Source organism: Corylus avellana, chromosome 4 (genome assembly GCF_965113065.1).
Source record: "Corylus avellana chromosome 4, dhCorAvel1.hap1.2, whole genome shotgun sequence".
In the NCBI taxonomy this organism is placed as follows: domain Eukaryota; kingdom Viridiplantae; phylum Streptophyta; class Magnoliopsida; order Fagales; family Betulaceae; genus Corylus; species Corylus avellana.
Genome location: NC_142493.1, coordinates 9,194,495 through 9,217,334, shown reverse-complemented (window position 1 = coordinate 9,217,334; position 22,840 = coordinate 9,194,495). Strand labels below are relative to the sequence as shown.

The following is a 22,840-nucleotide window of genomic DNA, read 5'->3' as shown; positions in this document are numbered from 1 at the left end:
AGATATTGTATGAAACCATTTTTCCAATATAGGATCCCGTTTGGTTTATGGAATAGACTCTTGGAATAGAATAGCTATTCCTATAAAATAGTCATTCATTTGTTTGATAGGGGCTATTCCTGGGAATAGTTATTCCTATGGGAATGACTAATCTCATACACAAAGGAATAGCTATTCCACTAAAAAAATGAGTGGAATAGTTATTCCTTATGGAATGAAATAGATTTCCAAAAAATACTTATTATTTTTTATTTTATTTTAACCCTAAAATTTGTTTTTTATTTTTTTAAAAAAAAAAACGAGTTAAAACCAAAATTACCAAAAACCCTACCCTTCTTTTTTGTTTTGTTTTTGTTTTTTTTTTTTGTTTTTTTTAAAAAGAAGGGTGGGGTTTTTGGTAATTTTGGTTTAACTCCAATTATAATACATATGTTGTTACTAAACTAAGGAATAGGAATAACTATTTCATTCCACTTTCCTCTATTCCTAGTAATAGCTATTCATTTTCCTAATGGAATACTCAATCCACGAACCAAATGAAATGAAGGATATAATGAATTCATTACAAATTTTTCTTCTACAAAATGAAAAACTTACAAACTTTTGAGCACCTCTCTCTCTCATATGTGGGCTCAAACTTCCTTTTAATAGGTGGGGCCTAACACATTAAATATTTCATTTAAATGACAAGGTGAATTGGAAGAAACTGGGTCGTCGAGGCGGCGCCGGTGGCTTGGGGGTGCCAAATGCTTGAGCGGCGCATGCCAGCTATTGAGCGGCAGTACGATGGTGATTTTCTTGTTAAGGAAGGTGATTTAACATTGTATCAAAGCTAGATGATCTGAGTTTGAACCTTGACTCAATCACTTTATCCTCATTTAAATTAAATATTTTATGTGTTGGGCCTTACTTATTAATAGGAAGCGAGTCCACAAGTGAGGTGAGGGGGAGTGTTAAAGTATTAATTAAATGATAAAATTTATATCTTCCTATCAACTTAAGCTTTTAAAAAAAGTGGAGAGTAATTACTTTTTGCCCCCATGAACTACAGTATTTTGGCATTTTCTCCGCATGAACTACCAACTATGACACCTGACCCCATTAAACTACCATCTTATGACAAAAAGCCCAATTCCGTTAGTCAAATGGGTTGAAATTGACGGTCAACCGTCATTTGCAAGTCATGTGCCATTTAAAATTTTTTCCTTTCACCTTTGCCCACACTTCAAATTAAGAAAATGACGCTTATACCCTCCTAAACCCTAATCTAACACATGAAAACAATTTAAAATGAGGGCAAAAGTGGAAGAAAAAAAATTTAAAATGGCATATGACTTGCACATAACCGTTGACCGTCAATTTTACCCCATTTAACTGATGAAAGTGGACTTTTTTTATAAGATGGTAATTTTATAAGGTCAAATATCATTAGTTAGTAGTTGATGGAGAAAAAGCGTCAAGGCGCTGTAGTTCATCTGATTTAACATAATATCAAATGTTAACAAGGCAAGCCCAAGAATTACAGCAAAAATTCTTAGAAACCCAAGAAAAGCTCTGGGATGATTCGGTGCATTGGACGGACTCCTATGCAACTAGTATGGAGTCCCTCGCACGTTGCAATGGAAAACTTTGGAAATTGGCCATAAAAAATATAATTCTAGTTGGTGTGGCAGCTATTTGGTGTTGTTGTGGAGGGAAATTGCAAATTCGTAAAGCTTTCTCCTTATCTAACCTTTTGAAATTGGAATCAGACCAATTCCTTATTTCCAAGTCGAGTGGGTTCACTTGCTTATAACGCAAGCAAATTATTTATGAGGATTGCTGTGGGAACATGATAAGGTATAGGAGGAAAAATGATATTCTAATTTATTATTGCTTATTTCTTTTCATAATTCTAAACATTTATTTTAAGTTTTATTTTTTTTATTTCCTTCAACTTCCTTTTTTTTTTCTTTAAAAAAAAAAAAAAATCACTGTTTTATTTTCATTTTAGGTGATATAGTGACGCTTGTATATTATGAGGGAAAAATCATGCCTTTAAGGTTTGCAAGCAATATTGATAACCATCGAATTGGTTTCATACAAATATAACTTGTGCACTATTTCTTACTCATATTTCAGCAGATTGACAGTACATTAGTAGATGAATTGTGTAGCCCTTGCTTCATGTTTTATATATATATATATATATACTGGTCCACTGTCGAGACCCAGTCGAAACACAGTTGGAACCCCACTGGGACCTGGTTGAGACTCGGTGAACATTATATATATATATATATACATTTGTGATTTCCTTTACGCACTAAACGCTGGAAAATGTTTTCAAGGAAATCATTTTTCAAAAAACTATTTTTTGTTACAAACATTTTTTGACGGAAAAATATTTTACGTTGAAACAAACAAGTCTAAGTGAAATGTAAAGAAAATTTTATTTTACTTAAATTTTAGAATAATGTTAAATACCATATCACATCCCACTCTTATCCCAAAAGGTGTCAATTCAAAAAAAAAAAAAAAAATGAAGTGTAAATAACTGCATTATTCACATCCGTATGTATTCCCCTATTACAAACAACGCAAAAATATTACAAACAACGCAAAAATATTGCCTTTTAGAGGATTATCGTGGTAACTGTATTGCAATAAAAATCAAAAGACTTGCATTTGGCAGAATTCCAAGTAACTTCAGAAGTGAAAAAAGCAAAAGAAAAAGAACAAATAACTTTTAACTTCTAATTTCCAAGCTATCTAAACATGTCTTGTGAGGAGGTGAAAATATATTCTAATTTTAATTGTTTATTTCTTTTCACAATTCTAAACTTTTCTTTTAAGTTGTATTTTTTATTTTCTTAAACTTTTGTTTTTAATTTCTCAGTTTTATTTTCATTTTATGTGATATAGTGTATTTTTTTTTTTTTTAATTTTTTTTTTTTTTTTTATGGGTAACTTCACTTTACACTCCTGAATTACCACCAAATTTGAAAAACCCCCATAAACTTCAAAACCTCTTAATTTGAACCCTTAAACTTTTAATTACAGTCAATTTGAACCCTTCTATCAGATTTTAAACGTTAAAAGTGAAAAAATGATGTTTATACCCCTGAGTTTTTATAAAATTTCAAATTTACTTTTAATTTCAAATTAAAATTATATATATAAAAAATCACAAGGTGACCCATGGTTGGGCCACCTTGTGACCTTTTTTCAATTTTTTTTTTTTTCAATTTTTTCCTTTTTAATAAAAGAAAATTGAAGGCTAATTTTGTCTTTTTAAGGGTTTTAATGGCAAAAATTGACGGAGGGGTTCAAATTGGTTGCAATTAAAAGTTCAAGGGTCCAAATTACGAGATTTTGAAGTTTGGGGGTTTCTCAAATCTAGTAGTAATTTAGGAGTCTAAAGTGAAATTACCCATTTTTTTATTATGAGAGAAATATAATGCGTTAAAATTTTGTGAGCCATTTTGATAACTATTAAATTGGTTTCATACAAATATCATTATGAACTATTTCTGTATATTATTATTATTATTATTTTTTTTTTTTGACATGTTCACACAAGGGAAGGAAGAGAGTGGATTCGAACTAGTGACCTCCGCTTCATGAAGCGTGGTTTACAGTTGATTGAGCTACCCCTTAAGGATGATTGACTGTATATGAATAGATTAATTGTATAGTCGGTGCTTCATGTTCTATAATGTAGCACTCACAAAATTAATTTAATTTAGATAATGAATTCTGATTGTTACACCATTGGATTTGTTGAATCATGTGAGTGCTACTCAAATTCAATGATGAATTTACCGATTTATTATACGGAGAATGATAAAAGATTAGATGGAAAATTATTTTTATCATTTCCTGCGTATCTTGATTTGGGTTTTCTGTGCACCGAATATTGTGGCAACCACACCGCATTAGCTTTGGAGGATAAAATAAAGATATATAACACTACTCTCTAAATAAACTTGGTCTGAGAGTCAATATTATCCTTAAAACTAAAAACATCACAACATCCTTCATCTCATTTTGATTGCTATGAATACATTGAATAGAAGAAAATTTAAGAAACTTTATAATACAATGGTATCTTTGACTTCATATCCAAGAGTTCAATTTTTTATTTACTTTAACCACATGAGATTGAAAAAAATCAAGTTATGTCACAAATAGAAATTGTGTATGACATAGAGACCGGGGTTTTAAGTGTTTTTTTTTTTTTTTTTTAAAAAAAAAGGACAAACTTTAACTCAAACACAATTATTCAAAGGTGTAAATCGTCACTGATCATGTGTACGCGAACACTATTTTGATGCAACATTCACAATCTAGAGAACCTTCCCGGCTGTTAAACATGCTAAGAGAAACATTCTTAATACCCATTAATGTCATGCATCAACAAGCTCCATATGCATAAGCACAATATACAATACATATTGACAAGTTCTTGGCGAAACTCTATTTTTATGAACTTACATAATTAAAGATATAAACCAAACCTTTCAGCAGAGAGATAAAGTCCCATTGTAGCTAGTAAACTCCGAAAATCTAGGTGATTTGCTGACTTTCTCCAATCATCACTTTGAAGGGAATTTGTTAGTTATTTCTTTGAGACATGAATGAAAGTAGTGGACATTGAATTTGCATTCAGTGCATTCTATGGCCAAACCATCGAAATTCTTACTGCAAGCATCACACGGATGAGAGGACTCAGTCTTTCGAACAAAAGTGAGAGGGTGTTGGTGATCATCTTCGACCATAAAAGTACTTCCAAACTTCACGTACGGATATTTTCCTAGAACACACTCCGAATGAGCAGAAAAGTCACATTCTGTACAATAATAGAACCAGTGATTTGGATATCTTTCATTTTCACAAATTAGACAATAGTATTCTTCGTAATGATTTTCTGCAATATAAGTGAGCTTGAGGAGATGATCGTCATATTGTTGCTGCCTGGCTACAAGCGGAAGAGTTGCACATTCGAAACCCAATGCAAAATTACAATTAATGCATACAAATACACCTGGTTTCTCTCCAGAAGTGCAATTACAAACATGGCATCTTCGATTAGAATTAATTGCAAGGAAAAGGGAGTGTTGGTGACCTTCATGTTTGAGAGTTTCTGGAATTGAACAACAATGAACGTCAAGGTATAACTCGCAGCTAAACATGTCACATGTATAGGTGAAGCCATGGCGGACATGGCGGACATTATCACAAGCATAACAACGAAACAATCCACCAATGAGGGGTCCCTGTGACATGAGGGCGAGAGGGTGATCGTGATGTTGGAATCTCTTCCTTTTTGGCAATTTAGCACATCTCATGTGCAAGAAGAAGTTGCATGGCGTACAACTGTAAAATGGGGTGGATACTAATCCCATACAACCATCACAAAGCTTATCATCCGTAAGCTCCTTTTCGCTAAGAATTAAATGATGTTGATCATGACTAAAATGTTTTATCTTCCCAGCCACGTCAACCACCATAGCATTAGTTGCTAAATCAACAGATTCATGCACCAACTTGAGAAATACACTTTCTTCATCTTCAAATGCACAGTCCAAGTGGGCCACGTAATCACATTTCTGACAACAATAGGCTGCATACTCTCTCTTCACCTTTTGATAGCAAATTTTACAGAATATGTTATTATCCAAGTGCTCTTTGAGTTGATGAAGAGAATAGGTGAGAGCGAGGGAATGCTCATGCCTTGTAATCTTGATGATGCGTGAAAATCGAGCACATTTTCCGTGAATCAAGAGTTGACAGATTTTACATAGGGAAGCTAACTCCTTTCCTTCCTCACCACAAGCTTGACAAGAGAATTGGGCTTTGTTAAACAAATAGATGAATGAGTGTTTGCAGTCGTAAGTACTATTAATTCCCAAATAGGTGGCACATATTATATCAAGATTGAAATCACACTCTCCGCAGCTGTAGAAGAGGTATGTATTGCAGCTTTTACCACAAACATTACAATATTTCTTCTTTGGCATCGAACGAACAAGGGTATGGTTTGGATGGAAGGGGTGTTGTATTTGGAGAGACAACTCAACACATGATTTATGGAGGAGTAAGTTGCATTCGGAGGTGGAGCATTTGTATCCGGGACCCAATGCTGGCTTCTCGCATCCACTGCAAACAACATCCTCCTTGCCATCAACTTTCAGTTTTTTTGTAAAGATCAAGGGATCATGTCCTTCGCCGTAGTGAGAAATAAAGTCTTTGCAATTGATAGGTGCATTTAGGCATGTTAAATGAAAGAGTTGTCTACCCCTGTATTTGAAAGCTCGACCCGATATCGGTTTCCGGCACGCATTACAAACAACTTTGTCATCACCATCATTTTCCACAATTGTTGGCTGCACGTGTACATACGAGAAGAACTCTTCTATAACACGTTGAAGTTCCATCTCTCATAGGATCCCTGTAATTCTTACACACCCACACAATAGAGAAGTTGTTAGTATTGGAATTTGTGAAAGGAAATGCGGACACCAGTGGGTGCCAAAAAAAATTAAAAAAAAGAGTCAAGTGTTGTTGTGGGAAGAAAATTGGTCAAGATTTTTACCTAGTTCTAATCTTTGGAATAACACCAAGTCCTCATAATTTCCAAGTTGAGCGGTGTTCACTTGCCTACAAACAAAGCGAGCAAAAGACTTGTAAGGTATATAGTTTGTCACCTGTTTTAGAATTGTGATAGTAGGGGCAAAAGCAAAAGACTTGCATTTGGCATAATTCCAATCCTCCTGTGCCAAGTAACTTCCTTGGTGAAAAAAACAAAAGATTTGCATGGAGCACTAAAGTCTATTTGTCCAAAGTAATTACTTCTATCTAGTTGGACAAGAAAAATAATAATAATAATAACTTATATATGCAGTAAGTAATATATTCTAAATTTTAATTAGCTTTCAATCTACGTACGTACACATATCTTGTGAGGAGAGAAAATAATGTTCTAATTTTGTTTGCTTATTTCTTTTCACAATTCTAAACTTCCCTTTCCAGTTCTATTTTGTATTTTATTTGACTTCAATTTTTTTTTTTTTAAAAAAAAGAAAAAAATAATAAAAAAACAAAATTCTTGGTTTTAAGTTATTTTCTTGGAGTAACAATTGCTGCTTGTTATTTTATATATATTTTTTTTTGTATGTTATATTTTTTTAATGGATTTCTTAAACTGAATTTGACATGAGAAATTTGAGAAAATTGTTATTTTTAATTATGCATGTGTGTTTTAGTTTTTCTTTTTCAATTAGGATTGAGTTTTTCATTTCCTATTAGGAATTGTTTTGCTTTTCCTATTAGGATTTGTTTTGCTTTACCAATTAGATTTGCTTTTCCTTTTCCTTGTTAATTTAGGAGGTGCTTAGCCTATATAAAGGCTTCTAGTCTTTGTTATTTTTTGAATTCAGTTTATATTATCAATTAAATTTAAGTATTTCAAAGTTATTTCTTTGTTTGCTTATTTGAGGCACTTATGGACTTTCTCTTCCCTATTTGTTATTTTCTATCTTCCTAAATTCCTTTTTCAACCTTAAATTCTTAGTTTCTACTACTATCATACGCTATCAGGACAATCTTAGTTCTGCACAACGTCAACATCGGCTTTGTAAGGTTTGGACTCACGATATTTATCCCTGATATTACATGTTAAATCACTACTTATCAAAAACTTAAGTTTATAGGAAGAGTTAAAATTAATTATTTAATTTATATTCTAATAGAATCTACAATTACTATATCTTATGCTAGGACTACTTATTCTTGCTTTATCCAATATTCAATTCTACAATGTCCAAGGGCGGAACTAGCAATTGGAGTTTGGGGGGGGTGGGTAAAACGAAAAAAAAAAAAATTTAGGGGTAAGATTTTAATTTAAAAAAAATTAAAGCCAATTTTAAAAATTGTCATGGTAAGTGGTACTATATATGTTCTAGCTGCTACATCTTTTAGATTTGTGATAGATTTACATTGCCCCAATTCTAATCCTTTATGCCAAGTAACTTCCCAGCTACTGAAAAAAGCTAAAGATTTGCGTGGCCCATTGAAGTTCACTATTTTGTGCAAAGTTAATTCTTTCCAGTTGAAGAAGAAAAAGAAAAAGAAAGAAATAACTTGTATATGGAGTGAGTAATGCTACAAATCCCTCATATGTTCCTCTTAAGTCCCTCCAAGAATGATGTGGCTATTAAAATCACTATTGAGCTTGTAATTGATCTTTATTGGATGTGATCAAATGGTGAATTTAATAGCTACATTATTCTTGGAGGGACTCAAGAGGGACACAAGAGAGACTTCTAGAATTACTCATATGGAGTAACTAATAAATGCTAACTTCTAACTTCTAAGCAAACATATATATCTGAGTGATACTACAAGTCCATTTTGTGTCACTTTTGTGTCCATCCAAAGATGATGTGGCTCTTAAAATCACTATTGACTTTGTGATTGATCGCTATTAAATTTTGATCAAATAATGATTTTAAATGCCACCTCATTTTTTGAGGGACACAAGATGGACTTATAGAATTACTCTATATATCTTGTGAGAAGGTGAAGGTATATATTCTAATTTTGATTGCTTATTTCTTTTCACAGTTCTAAACTTTTTTCTTTTAAGTTCTATTTTTTTTTCTTCAACTTCTATTTTATTGTTTTTAATTAAGTTCAATTTTATTTTCATTTCATGTGACACAGTGTCGTTTGTTTATTATGAGGGAAGATTATTCGTTTAAAGTTTGTGAGCCATTTTGATTGTCTCCATAATATGCCATTTTTTTAATTGGTAACATTTTTCAAGTGTTTTGATGTTTAAAATTAATTTAAATTAGGTAAATTTTTTTAAATTGTAGGGGTCCTCATCCTCATTTTCCACCTCTATTACGTGTATCTCTGCATCATAAAATATCAATATTCTTAGAAAATAATATCCAAGGTCCATTTCTATTAGAGGATCCCTTCTTTACACGCCCACAGAAAGGAGAAGTGGTTAGGATTGTTGGTATTGGTGATAGGAAATTAATGCCAAAATCTGTGGATGCCAAGAAATAAGTCTGGTTGATGGAAGGTGTTTGGTGGTGTTGGGGAGGGAAATTGGACAAGATTTCTACTTATCTTTAATCGTCTGGCTTCTCCTGAGCAGCTCTTTTTGAGCAAGTATTATTATGGTAATGCCTAAATAAGATAGTCTACTTCTTTATTTTATTTATTTATTTTTTAAAAAAAAAAAAAAAAAAAAAAAAAACACTTTGGAATAAAACCAAGTATCATGTTCACTTCCTGACAACTTAAGTAAATTGTCTTTTTTAGAATTGTTGTGATAAATGGTAAGGGTAAGGTATATATTCTGTCACCTCTTTTTGAGATTTGTGATAGAATTGCATTGCCCAAATTCTAATCTTTTGTGCCAAGTAATTAACTTTCCAACTAGTAAAAAAAGCTAAAGATTTTGTGCAAGGTGTTTGAAGAAGAAAAAGAAAGAGAAAGAAATAACTTGTATATGGAGTAACTAATAAATTCCAACTTCTAACTTCTAATTAAGATAAGCAAACATATATATCTTGTGAGGAGGTGAAAGTATATTCTATTTTTTATTGCTTATTTCTTTTCACAATTCTTAACTTTTTTCTTTTTAATTTCTATTTTATTATTATTTTAAAAAAAAAAAAAAAAGAAAAAGGGTTTTGTTTTCATTTTATGTGATATAGTGTCGTTTGTTTATTATGAGGGAAATTGGATTATTGGTTTAAAGTTTATGAGCCATCATTTTGATAACTATCGAATTGGTTTAAAGTAATAAAATTCAAAGTAATTTCAAAGTAATTACTTTTGTTGATGATGAAATAAAATAAAATGAAAACAAAATTTATGGTACTATTTGTTGATGAAATAAAATTCAAAGTAATTTCACAAATACTGATGGGGGAGTTCATTCATATGGCCTGTTTTGGACTATAGCTTGATATTGAGGGAGTTTTGAAAGAGAAGATGGTCTCTGAAAGGATTGTCGAGCATATATTATTGAGGTCCTTTCAGAGTTTATTCACTTGGCATTGCTTATTTCTTACTGCAATTTGCATCCTGCATTGAAAAATTCTTCTGCAATGTATAGGAGGAGTTTTTCCTTAGTTTTCCCATAATTCCTTGAATTTTCTAAGATTATGAAAGAGTTGTGACTTTTGTATTTATTAATTCTGCGACCCACTAAACCATGCTGCATTGATATACTGATTTGTGAATAAATTTGTGCATCTAACTCATCTCATAAAACCGGTTCAATAAGAAATGGTTGGTCATTCATTCACGTGTAGACCAGGTATTTTTCTTGGTCCTTGTCACGGGGTAAGTAGTGTAGGCCCCCATTCGTCATGTAGTAGGCTTTGATACCATGAAGAAATTCATGGGCCTAACGCATCTCATAAAACCGGTTCAATAAGAGAGGGTTGCCCATTTCTTATAAACATGCCGAATATCTTGTCCATAGACAATGCAAGACTATTTCTCAACAATCCGCACAGTACATTTTCATCAACAAATAGTACTTAGTTGATTGAGTAATGGTGTTCGTTACCATCTTTTTAGCACAACTTGTTTGACATGAATGTTAAAGATATATATTTCTTAATTGACTGACCTTAATCACCCACAAAACTTACATGCTTTTATTACACCAAAATATGCCCCGGGGTGTCGAGGAATATTAGTTTAAATAAACTAGGTCTAGCTCGGAGTCATAGTCAGTGCTCTCATATTAACACTAAAAACATCAAAACTTCTTTCATCTGGTTTTGATTTCTATGAGATTAGGAGAAAAATGAATACAAGGGTGTCCTTGGCTCCATATCCAAGAGTCCAATTTTATTTGGTTGTTTTTGACCTACATGAGATAGAAAAAGTCCAGTTATGTCACAAATAAACTGATATGACATAAAGACTGGGGTTTTAAATTGAAAAAAAAAAAAAAAAAAAATAGAGGATATTCAAAGGTGTAAATTTTAAAGCAACATTGACAATCAAGAGAACCCTCCTCTTAAACATGCCTAGTAAGAAACATCGTTCTCATTAATATGAGGCATCAACTTCCATTGTGCCAAGTAAACTTGTAGACTTCCAAGGTGATAAAAGCATAAGATTTTTCATGCCCCACTCAAGTCCACTATTTTGTGCAAACTAAATTCTTTGCAAGAAGCAAAATAAAAAAAATAACTTGTGTACGGAGTAACTAACAAATTATAACTTCTATGTGTGTCTAAACATTATCTTCTGAGGAGGGGAAATGATATTCTAATTTTGATTGCTTCTTTCTTTCATAATTCTTATTTTTACTTTTAATTAAGTTCTTGTTTTTAAAAAATAAAAACTCTGTTTTATTTTCATTTAATATATATTTTTTAATACGCTGCTATACGACTATCATCCTATGTCGCGGTAAAAATCAGCCATTGTAAATTCTTTTTTATGGATTTCTTGAACTGAATTTGACATCACATCTACAATTACTAGATCTTATTCTAGAACTACAAACACTTTTTGTATAATTGATTAAAATTTACAAGTTTTTGGAGGAAAAATCTGTGATATAGACGTGTAATTAGTTTTTTTTTTTTTTTTTCGGAGAGTTCTGTGCGCATGATCTCCCTTTGATATGTATTGCTCCTTGATCCGTCACAAGGATTTTTAAAAGTTGGGAAAAGGTTAGAAAAACGAAAAAAAAAAAAAAAAATTCAAAGACTAAGAGCATATGAGTGGTCTGGGTGACCAACACTTCATTCAAAGGTTTATGCTTATTCTATGCATTCGTATTAATTAGTGAATGAAAGAAAAAAATTAGGTTTAGGTGGATGAAATTAGAGAGAAAATGATTTTATTTATACTGAGTGAACATGATTTGTTGGGACGATCCAACCGTTGAAAAATTAGCGTTAGCCTATAGCTCTAATATCAGAAAAGAAAACATAATCAAGCGAAAAAATAAAGGCAATAGCAGAAATAAAAGAAAATAGAGACAACAAATTTTAAGTAATTTGGCCTATGACCTATTTTCATAAGATAAAGTCTAAAGGATTACATTTTTGCTTTTATTCAAGTGATGAATTTACAATATAGAGGGTCACTATTTATAGGAAATTTGAGAGAATTCAAAACGTTATGCAAGATCAAATCAAATTATATTTAAATATATTAAAATCTGAGTTGATTCGACTACAATTAATTACAATCAATGATGAAATCAAATCCGGAAATATATTCTAGTAACACTTTCTTATCGCCATCATTTTCCACCTCTATTAATATGTGCATCTCCGTATCATAAAATATCATTCTTAAAAATAATATCCAAAGTCCGTTTCTATCAGAGGATCCCACTCTTACACGCCCACATAAATGACAAGTTGAGATTATTGGGATTTGTGATAGAAAATGCGAAAATCTATGGGTGGCAAAAAGTATGTCTGGTTGATGGCGGGTGTTTGGTGGTGTTTGAGGAGGGAAATTGGACAAGATTTCTACTTATCTTTTAACTGTTTAGTTTCTCTTCAGCAACTCCATGTGAGTAAGTACTATGATTATTACGGTCAAATAGAGTAATTATAATTGGTCTCTTTTGTCTATATTTTTTAATTTAAGAAAAAAAAAAAAAAAAAAAACCTTTGAAATAAGACCAAGTCTTGACTTGGCGTTCACTTTCTCACAACACAAGCAAATTGTCTTTTTTAAGATTGTTGTGATAAATTGTAAGGTATATATTCTGCCATTTCTTTCAAATTTGTGATAAATTTACATTGCCTCAATTTCAATTCTTTCAGCCAAGTAACTTCCCCCAGCTAATGAAAAAAGCTAAAGATTTGCATTGGACAAATTCCAATTATTTGTGCCAAGTAACTTCCCAGATGAAAAAAGCTAAAGATTTGCATGGCCATGGTCCATTGAAGTCCACTATTTTGTGCAAAGTTACTTCTTTCCAGTCGAAGAAAAAGAAAAATAAATAAATAACTTGTATATGGAGTAAGTAATAAATTCCAACTTCTAACTTTTAAGCTAAGGAAACAAATATACCATTTGAAAAGGTGAAAGGATATATTCTAATTTTGATTTCTTGGTAAGGTATATATTTTGTCACCGCTTTTAGATTTTGGGATAGTAGAGGCAAAAGCAAAAGACTTGGCAGAATTCCAATCCTCTGTGCCAAGTAACTTCCTTGGTGAAAAGAACAAAAGATTTGCATGGACCACTAAAGTCTATTATTTTGTGCAAAGTAATTACTTCTTTCTAGTTGAAAAAGAAAAGGAAAAAAATAACTTGTAAATGCAGTTAGGGTCCGTTTGGGATTGCGATTTTAAAAATAACATTTTTGAAATCGCCACTTTTTAAAATCGCAAAGGCATTTGGTAAAATATGTTAAAAAATATTTTTTTTATTGAATATTTGTCATGTGAATTCATAAATTTGGTTTAAATTCGCACTTTTTCAAATAAGCACCCCCTAGTCTGCTTATTGAAATCGCAGATTTTTTTCCTATTTTAAATTAAGTGTTTTTTAAATCGCAATGCCAAACGCCTTGCATTTTGCGATATATTTTAAAAACGCAGATTATTCTTGCGAAATCACAATCCCAAACGCACCCTAAGTAATAGATTCTAACTTCTAATTTACTTTCAATCCACGTACGTATGCATATCTTGTGAGGAGGGAAAAAGATGTTCGAATTTTGTATGCTTATAATTTCTTTTCACAATTCTAAACTTCTCTTTAAAGTTTTATTTTTATTTTAGTCGACTTAAATTTTTTTTTTAAAATAATAATAAATAAATAAATAAATTCTTGGTTTTAAGTTATTTTCTTGGAGTAACAATTGCTCCTTATTATTTTATTTTATTTTATTTTTGTATGTAACAATGAATTGTTATTGGATGGCCTTGAAATGGGAAATTGGACAAGATTTCTACTTATCTTTACTCGTCTGGCTTCTCCTAAGCAACTCTTTTGAGTAAGAATTATTAAGGTCGCGTCCAAATAAAATAGTTATAAATGATCACTTTTATCTACCTTTTTAATTTTAATTTTTTTTTAAAAAAAAAAAACCCTTTGGAATAAGACCAAGTCTCGTGTTCGTCTTTCAGAGATTTTTGATAAATTTGCATTACCCCAATTCCAATCCTTTGTGCCAAATAATTAAATTCCCAGCCGGTGAAAAAAGCTAAAGATTTGCATTGGACAAATTCCAATATTCCTTTGTGCCAAGTTACTTCCTAGGTAGGTGAAAAAAAAAAAAAAAAAGCTAAAGATTTCGTGCAAAGTGCTTGAAGAAGAAAAAGAAAAAGAAAGAAATAACTTATATATGGAGTAAGTAATAAATTCCAACTTCTACCTTCTAAGCTAAGCAAACATATATATCTTGTGAGGAGGTGAAGTATATTCTATTTTTTATTGCTTATTTCTTTTCACAATTCTTAACTTTTTTTTTTTTTTTTCTTTTAAGTTCTATTTGTTTTCTTCAAATTCTATTTTATTATTAATTTTGTTTTTTTTTTTTAAAAAAAAAAAAAAATCTGTTTTGTTTTTATTTTATGTGATACAGTGTCGTTTGTTTATTATGAGGGAAATTAGATTTTTTTTTTTTATTTTTTATTTTTTGTAAGAGGGAAATTAGATTATTGGTTTGAAGTTTGTGAGCCATTTTGATAACTATCGAATTGATTTAAAGTATAGTCGGTGCTTCATGTTTTGTATATATATCCACCGGTACACAAGAAATTAAATTATAGTCACTTTCACTTGTTTAAAAATATAATAGCTTCTATTTCTTTTCTTGGAGTCACAATATTTGCTATAAACAATATTTTTATTCAATAATGTTCATGAGTCGGTCTCAATCAATTTTTTAATTTTTTTAATTGATTGGAACCGCCACATTAACAACATATATTGTAAAATAATCATGAGATACAAAAGATTTTGTCACCTCTTTTAGATTTTGGGATAGTAGAGGTAAAAGCAAAAGATTTGGCAGAATTCCAATCCTATGTGCCCAGTAACTTCCTTGATGAAAAGAACAAAAGATTTGCATGGACCACTAAAATCTATTATTTTGTGCGAAGTAATTACTTCTTTCTAGTTGGACAAGAAAATGAAAAAAATAACTTGTAAATGCAGTAAGTAATAGATTCTAAGTTCTAACTTCTAATTAACTTTCAATTTACGTACATATGCATATCTTGTGAGGAGGGAAAAGGATGTTCGAATTTTGTTTGCTTATAATTTATTTTCACAATTATAAACTTCCCTTTTAAGTTCTATTTTTTATTTTATTCGACTTCAAAATAAAATAAACAATAATAATAATAATAAAAAATTCTCGGTTTAAAGTTCTTTTCTTGGAGTAACAATTGATGCTTGTTATTTTGTTTTATTTTACTTTTGTATGTAACAATCAGTGGCGGAGCTAGGATTTCGATTTAGAGGGGTCAAGTTTAAAAATTAAAGTTATACAAAAATTGAATAAAAATATTAAAGAATGTAATTAATGAAATTAATAAATAATTCAATAAATTTTAATTATTGTTTAAAACATATAAATGTAACTTCTTCCAAGTTCGTCCCTACTATTAAAAAAGCATATGACTTTCACATGTTCAAATGGCGCATGTCATTATTAAAGATTAGGTTGGAAAAAATTCTTCCATCCCAATTTGGAGGAAAACTCTGTCCTTAAAAAAATTAGATGTGTGGTTCATTTGCCTTTATCATGAAAGCTTTGGAGTCCAAATCCAACCGACGGGTCCAACGGGTCCAAGTCCACCCGAACTTGATCCAAGTCAAATTCTCCAATAAGAAACTTTGATGCTCAAGCGTCAAGCAAATCATCTTATTCTCATTGGATCCGTTAGAATTGAAATACGTGCCTTTGTTCATGTTGTGAGACACATGTCCCAAAACCAATGGGTCAAATTCCAATTAAAATTGGACCCAAGCTAAATCGGAAATGAAATTGAGAGGATCTATTTAATGCATTTAGGAAGGTAATATTGTCCCCTTTTTTTTTTTGGACAAAATGTTTTATATATATATATATATATATATATATATATATATATATATATATATATATATATTGAAATCAACAAATATACCCTCTTAATTACACTAAACGGATACTCTTTAAGAAAGTTGAAATGGAGAGGATCCGTTTTCAACCAAACCTTCCATTCAGAAACATCAATGCTCAAACGTCAGGCAGATCGTCTTATAATTTCCATTTATAAGTGTTTCTATTACACTGCATCTTTTTTATTCTTTTTCTATCACATCTCATAGAAAGACATTACACCAATGTGAGGGGGAGAGCTTAAAGGAATTCATGATTCGGTTTAACGTTGAAAAATTGAAGGTGGAAGATCTGATAGATGGTGTAATCTTCTCCGCCGTCTATAACGGAATCTCGCTCGATGAACCTGTGGTGAGGAAGATTGCAAGGAAACAACCAAACACTCTCCAGGAGCTACTAGACAAAGCAGAGGAGTTTATTAATGCAGCAAAGACCTTGAAGGCAATGAGATCATCTCGGAAGAGTCCTAAAAAGCAGGAGGAGAAGAAGAGGAAACATCAACCGGGGTTTGATGCCCTAAAACATTTCAAAAAGAAGCTTAGCAATCACAACTTCACTCCACTCAATGCCAACATTTTCGAGGTCCTGATGGAAATTATAAAGGATCCAGAATATTGAAGGCCACCTGGGGCCCCGTAGAATCAGACTTCAGACCGATACTGCAAATTCCACAAGGTCAATAGACACTACACAGAGGGCTACATCGCCTTGCGGCACCTCATTGAGAAGTTTATCCAAAACGGTAAACTTGTCCAATTTTTGGGAGAGCAATAGAAAACGCTCCACCTCGGGAGAACTACATCTGAGAAATTCAGTATCATCCTCCTAGGAATCAGCATCCATAGGGACGGTATCGAAGTGGTAGTTCTAACCATCGAAACCAGGACAGGTATCCTCGGGAGGAGAGAATAAGACGAGGAGAGTACCGAGGAAGGCCAGGGCGCCCAACCCACGAGCCCCAACATCAAGCTAACCTCCCAGAGATCCGCACCATAATTGGGGGATTCGCCGGGGGAGGAGAATCGGGGAGAGCAAAGAAGGCTTACGCCCGACAACAGGAAAGCTCTCACGAGATCTACACCATCGGGAGACCTATGAAACAGTCCCAAAGAAGTGAGATGATAATTGGGTTTTCGGATGCAGACTATCTAGGTATCTCGCACCCACACACGGATGCCTTGGTTATCACCCTAACGGAGGCAAATCATAATGTCCATCGCATCCTAGTAGACAATGGAAGCTCGGCAGACATCCTGTACTGGTCTGCATATAAGAAACTGAATCTGGGACAAGAAAAGATCATCCCAACCAACTGGCCTTTGATGGGATTCACGGGAGAACAAGTACAGCCAGTCGGATCGATTGAGTTACCGGTCACAACCGGGTTGTATCCGAGCCAGGCGACTATAATGGTACGTTTCTTGTTGGTCGACTGACCTTCAACCTACAATGCCATTATCGGAAGGGTGGCTCTCAATGAACTAGGAGCCATCACCTCAACCCCACATCTCAAGGTGAAGTTCCCGACAGAGCACGGAGTCGGCGAAATCAGAGGTGATCAACGTGCAGCCTGACAATGTTACAACATTTCTATGAAGGAATGTCCAAAAAACCCTAGCCCCAGGGAATGTCGCTAAGGAGGAAAGATAGCAATTAAAAGGTGGTGAATCGGTCGAAGATCTTGAGGAATTTTTGGTCGGCGAACCCGACAAAGTTATCAAAATTGGGTCTCAACTAGACCCAATCACCAAGAAAGCGCTCAAGTCCTTCCTCTGCAATAATTGCGATGTATTCGCCTGGAGCCATGACAACATGCCCAGAATAGCACCCTCGGTCATGGTACACAAGCTAAATGCCGACCCCAGTTTCAAACCTTTACAATAGAAGCGAAGGGGGTACTCGGATGAAAAAAGTAAAGCAGCCACGAAAAAAGTCGAGAAATTGCGGGAAGCCGGATTCATCAAGCAAATTCAGTACACCACTTGGTTGGCAAATGTGGTATTGGTCAAAAAGTCGAACAGAAAATAGAGAATGTGCGTTGATTTCATAGATTTCAACAAAGCATGTCCCAAAGACAACTATCCCCTGCCTCGAATCGACCAGTTTGTGGACTCAACTTCGGGACATGAATTGTTAAGCTTTATGGACGCATTCTCTGGCTACAACCAGATTTCCATGCATGAGTCCGACCAAGAGAAAACGGCTTTCATGACCGACACAGATCTGTATTGCTACAGAGTCATGCCATTCGGATTGAAAAATGCTTGAGCTACATACCAACGGTTAGTCAACAAAATGTTTCGAAAGCAGATTGGGTGAAACATAGAGGTATATGTAGACGATATGCTGGTGAAAAGCATACAGGCGGTCAATCACATAGTAGACCTAGCCGAGGTGTTCGATACGTTGAGGCATTATGGGATGAAGCTCAATCCATCCAAGTGTGCATTTGGAGTAGCCTCGGGCAAGTTTCTCGGGTTCATCGTCTCTCGAAGCGGAATTGAAGCCAACCCCGAGAAAATCAAGGTAATTCTGGATATGCAAGCACCTTAAAGCACAAAGCAGCTTCAGCAGCTGACAAACATAATAGCAGCACTGAATTAGTTCGTCTCTCACTCGACCGACAAGTGTCTTCCTTTCTTCAAAGTCCTAAAGAAAACCTTATCCTGGAGTCCAGAATGTGACAAAGCTTTCCAGGAATTGAAAGAATACCTGGTCAACCCACCACTACTGAGGCAACCGGTCGAAGGAGAAGCTCTATACTTGTATTTGGCGGTGTTGCCATCAGCTATAAGCTCAGCCCTAATTCGGGAAGAACAAGGGGTATAGAAGCCTATCTATTTCATCAGCAAAGCCCTGCACGGTGCCAAAGAACAATACCCTCGGATCGAGAAGTTGGAATTCGCCTTGGTCACATCCGCCCGAAGATTGAGGCCATACTTTCAGGCGCATACAATCAAGGTATTGACCGAGTATCCCTTACAAAAAATCTGCAAAAGCCAGATTTGTCAGGTAGATTAGTCAATTGGGCCATAGAACTCAGAGAATTCGATATAGAATTCCATCCGAGAACGTCTCTGAAAGGACAAGCGCTGGCCGATTTCCTGGCCGAGTTTTATGACATCTCTAAGGAAGAAGAAGCCCATACGGAAGAGATATGGGTGGCCTCTATAGACGGGTCAAAAATGCAACGGGATCGGAGTTGTGCTCGAAGGACCCAATAGTAAAAAATGTGAAGCAGCCATGCAATTGAAGTTCAGCACCACCAACAATGAGGCTAAATATGAGGCCATAATCCTCGGCATGAACATGGCAAGAGAAATGGGAGTAAAAAAGATGGAGATCAAAAGTGACTCTCAAGTAGTGTTGGACACGTTCGGGGCGAATATGAGGCTCAGGGAAGTAAGATGAAGAAAAATCTAGTGAAGGTGAAGGAGATCATGGAATCTTTTGACAAGATAATATTTACAAAGGTTCTTAAAGAAGAAAACTCGCAAGCAGACGCCCTAGCTCGTATAGGCTCCGCAACCGAAGAAGAAATCATAAGGGTTGATCACCCGATCCATGAACTAGCCGAACCTTCAATTAGCTAGACAAGCCAAGTGGCATGCATTGAGGAGAAAGAGCAATGTCCAGACTGGGGCCGCAACATCCTGCAATTCCTCAAGGAAGGCAAGCTGCCACCCAATAATAAACTGGCTCGGAAGATCAGCATCCAAGCAGCACGATACACGCTAGTCGATGCCATTATCGAAAGTGCGGCTCTCAATGAACTAGGAGCCATCACCTCAACCCCACATCTCAAGGTGAAGTTCCCGACAAAGCACGGAGTCGGGGAAATCAGGGGTGATCAACATGCAGCCCGACAATGTTACAACATTTCTATGAAGGAATGTCCAGACGCCCTAGCCCCAGGGAACGTCGGCAAGGAGGAAAGATAGCAATTAAAAGGCGGTGAACCGGTCGAAGATCTTGAGGAGTTTTCGGTCAGCGAACCCAACAAAGTTATCAAAATTGGGTCTCAACTAGACCCAATCACCAAGAAAGCACTCAAGTCCTTCCTCCGCAATAACTGCGATGTATTCGCATGGAGCCATGACGACATGCTCGGAATAGCACCCTCGGTCATGGTACAGAAGCTAAATGCCGACCCCAGTTTCAAACCTGTACAACAGAAGCGAAGGGGGTACTCGGCTGAAAAAAATAAAGAGGCCGCAGAAGAAGTTGAGAAATTGCGAGAAGCCAAATTCATCAAGCAAATTCAGTACACCACTTGGTTGGCAAATGTGGTACTGGTCAAGAAGTCGAACGGAAAATGGAGAATGTGCGTTGATTTCACAGATCTCAACAAAGCATGTCCCAAAGACAACTATCCCCTGCCTCGAATTGACCAGCTTGTGGACTCAACTTCGGGACATGAACTGTTAAGCTTTATGGACGCATTCTCTGGCTACAACCAGATTTCCATGCATGAGTCCGACCAAGAGAAAACAGCTTTAATTACCGACATCGATCTGTATTGCTACAGAGTCATGCCATTTGGATTGAAAAATGCTGGAGCTACATACCAATGGTTAGTCAACAAAATGTTTCGAAAGCAGATTGGGCGAAACATGGAGGTATATGTAGACTATATGCTGGTGAAAAGCATACAGGTGGTCAATCACATAGTAGACCTAGTCGAGGCGTTCGATACGTTGAGGTACGGGATGAAGCTCAATCCATTTGAGTAGCCTCGGGCAAGTTTCTCGGGTTCATCGTCTCCCGAAGAGGAATTAAAGCCAACCTCGAGAAAATCAAGGAAATTTTAGATATGCAAGCACCTTAAAGCACAAAGCAGCTTCAGCAGCTGACGGACAGAATAGCAACACTAAATTGGTTCGTCCCTCGCTCGACTAACAAGTGTCTTCCTTTCTTCAAAGTCCTGAGGAAAGCCTTATCCTAGAGTCTGGAATGAGACAAAGCTTTCCAAGAATTGAAAGAATACCTGGTCAACCCACCACTACTAAGCCAACCGGTCGAAGGAGAAGCTCTATACCTGTATTTGGCAATGTCACCATCAGCTATAAGCTCAGCCCTAATTCGGGAAGAACAAGGGGTACAGAAGCCTATCTATTTCGTCAGCAAAGCCCTGCATGGTGCCAAAGAACAATACCCGTGGATCGAGAAGTTGGCATTTGCCTTGGTCACATCCGCCGGAAGATTGAGGCCATACTTTCAGGCGCATACAAGCAAGGTATTGACCGAGTATCCTTTACAAAAAATCCTGCAAAAGCCAGATTTGTCAGGGAGATTAGCCAATTGGGCCATAGAACTCAAAGAATGATATAGAATTCCATCCGAGAACGTCTCTGATAGGACAAGCGTTGGCCGATTTCCTGGCCGAGTTTTATGACATCTCTAAGGAAGAAGAAGCCCATCCGTAAGAGATATCGGTGGCCTCTGTAGACGAATCGAAAATGCAGCGGGATCGGAGTTGTGCTCGAAGGACCCAACAGTAAAAAATGTGAAGCAGCCATGCAATTGAAGTTCAGCACCACCAACAATGAGGCTGAATATGAGGCCATAATCCTCGGCATGAACATGGCAAGAGAAATGGGAGTCAAAAAGTTGGACATCAAAAGTGACTCTCGAGTAGTGGTTGGACACGTTCAAGGTGAATATGAGGCTCGGGGAAGTAAGATGAAGAAATATCTAGCGTAGGTGAAGGAGATCATGGAATCTTTCGACAAGATACTATTTACGAAGGTTCCTAAAGAAGAAAACTCGCAAGCAGACGCCCTTACTCATATGGGCTTCACAACCGAAGAAGAAATCATAACGGTTGATCACCCGATCCACGAACTAGCCGAACCTTCAATTAGCCAAACAAGCCAAGTGGCATGCATTGAGGAGAAAGAGCAATGTCCAGACAAGGGCCACGACATCCTACAATTCTTTAAGGAAGGCAAGCTGCCACCCAATAATAAACTGGCTCGGAAGATCCGCATCCAAGCAGCACGATACACGCTAGTCGATGGCGTTCTGTATCTAAGGGATTACACTTTCCCTCTACTCAAATGCCTATCCAAAGACGAGGCCGCATACGTACTCAAAGAAATTCACGAGGGGGTATGCAGCAACCACTCAGAAGGGAGAATGCTCACCCATAAAGCCATCTGAGCAGGATATTGTTGGCCAGGAATGAATCAGGACTCCCATGAAGTTATAAAGCATTGTGACAAATGCCAACGCTTTGATAGGATGCTAGCCAATCCACATGAAGAATTAAGCCCAGTGTCGGCCCCATGGCCCTTTGCGCAATGGGGGGTTGACTTGGTGGGTCCGCTTCCAATGGGAAGGGAGGATGTCGGTTCGTTGTGGTCGCCGTTGACTACTTCACTAAGTGGGCAGAAGCATAAGCATTGGCTACTATAACCACTGAAAATATAAGGAACTTCCTCTAGAAAGCAATCATATGTTGGTACGGTATCCCAAATGCTTTTGTAGCCGACAATGGAAAGCAATTCAATTGCAAACCTTTCTGAAGTTGGTGTACTGAGCTCCAGATCATAAATTATTTCTCATCTCCCAAGCACCCCCAGGCCAACGGTCAGGTAGAAGCAACAAATAAGACTTTAATAAAAACTCTGAAGAAGAAACTCGAGGACAAGAAAGGAGCATGGGTAGAAATTCTTCCAAAGGTGCTATGGTCATATTGAACAACCATCCGAACACCAACCAGAG

The 22,840-nt window shown here is 35.4% G+C and overlaps 2 protein-coding genes across 2 annotated transcripts; one reads left to right on the top strand and one right to left on the bottom strand.

Annotated features, from left to right (window-relative positions):
• Window positions 1–4,577: 4,577 nt before the first annotated feature.
• LOC132178014 (uncharacterized) lies at window positions 4,578–6,419 on the bottom strand. The gene has a single exon (XM_059590483.2). It carries the CDS (start codon window positions 6,417–6,419, stop codon window positions 4,578–4,580), a length of 1,842 nt encoding a protein of 613 aa, XP_059446466.2.
• Window positions 6,420–21,829: 15,410 nt separating this feature from the next.
• LOC148586249 (uncharacterized) lies at window positions 21,830–22,276 on the top strand. Its single transcript, XM_088515527.1, has one exon. The coding sequence runs from the start codon at window positions 21,830–21,832 to the stop codon at window positions 22,274–22,276; it is 447 nt and encodes a 148-aa protein (XP_088371653.1).
• Window positions 22,277–22,840: the final 564 nt, after the last annotated feature.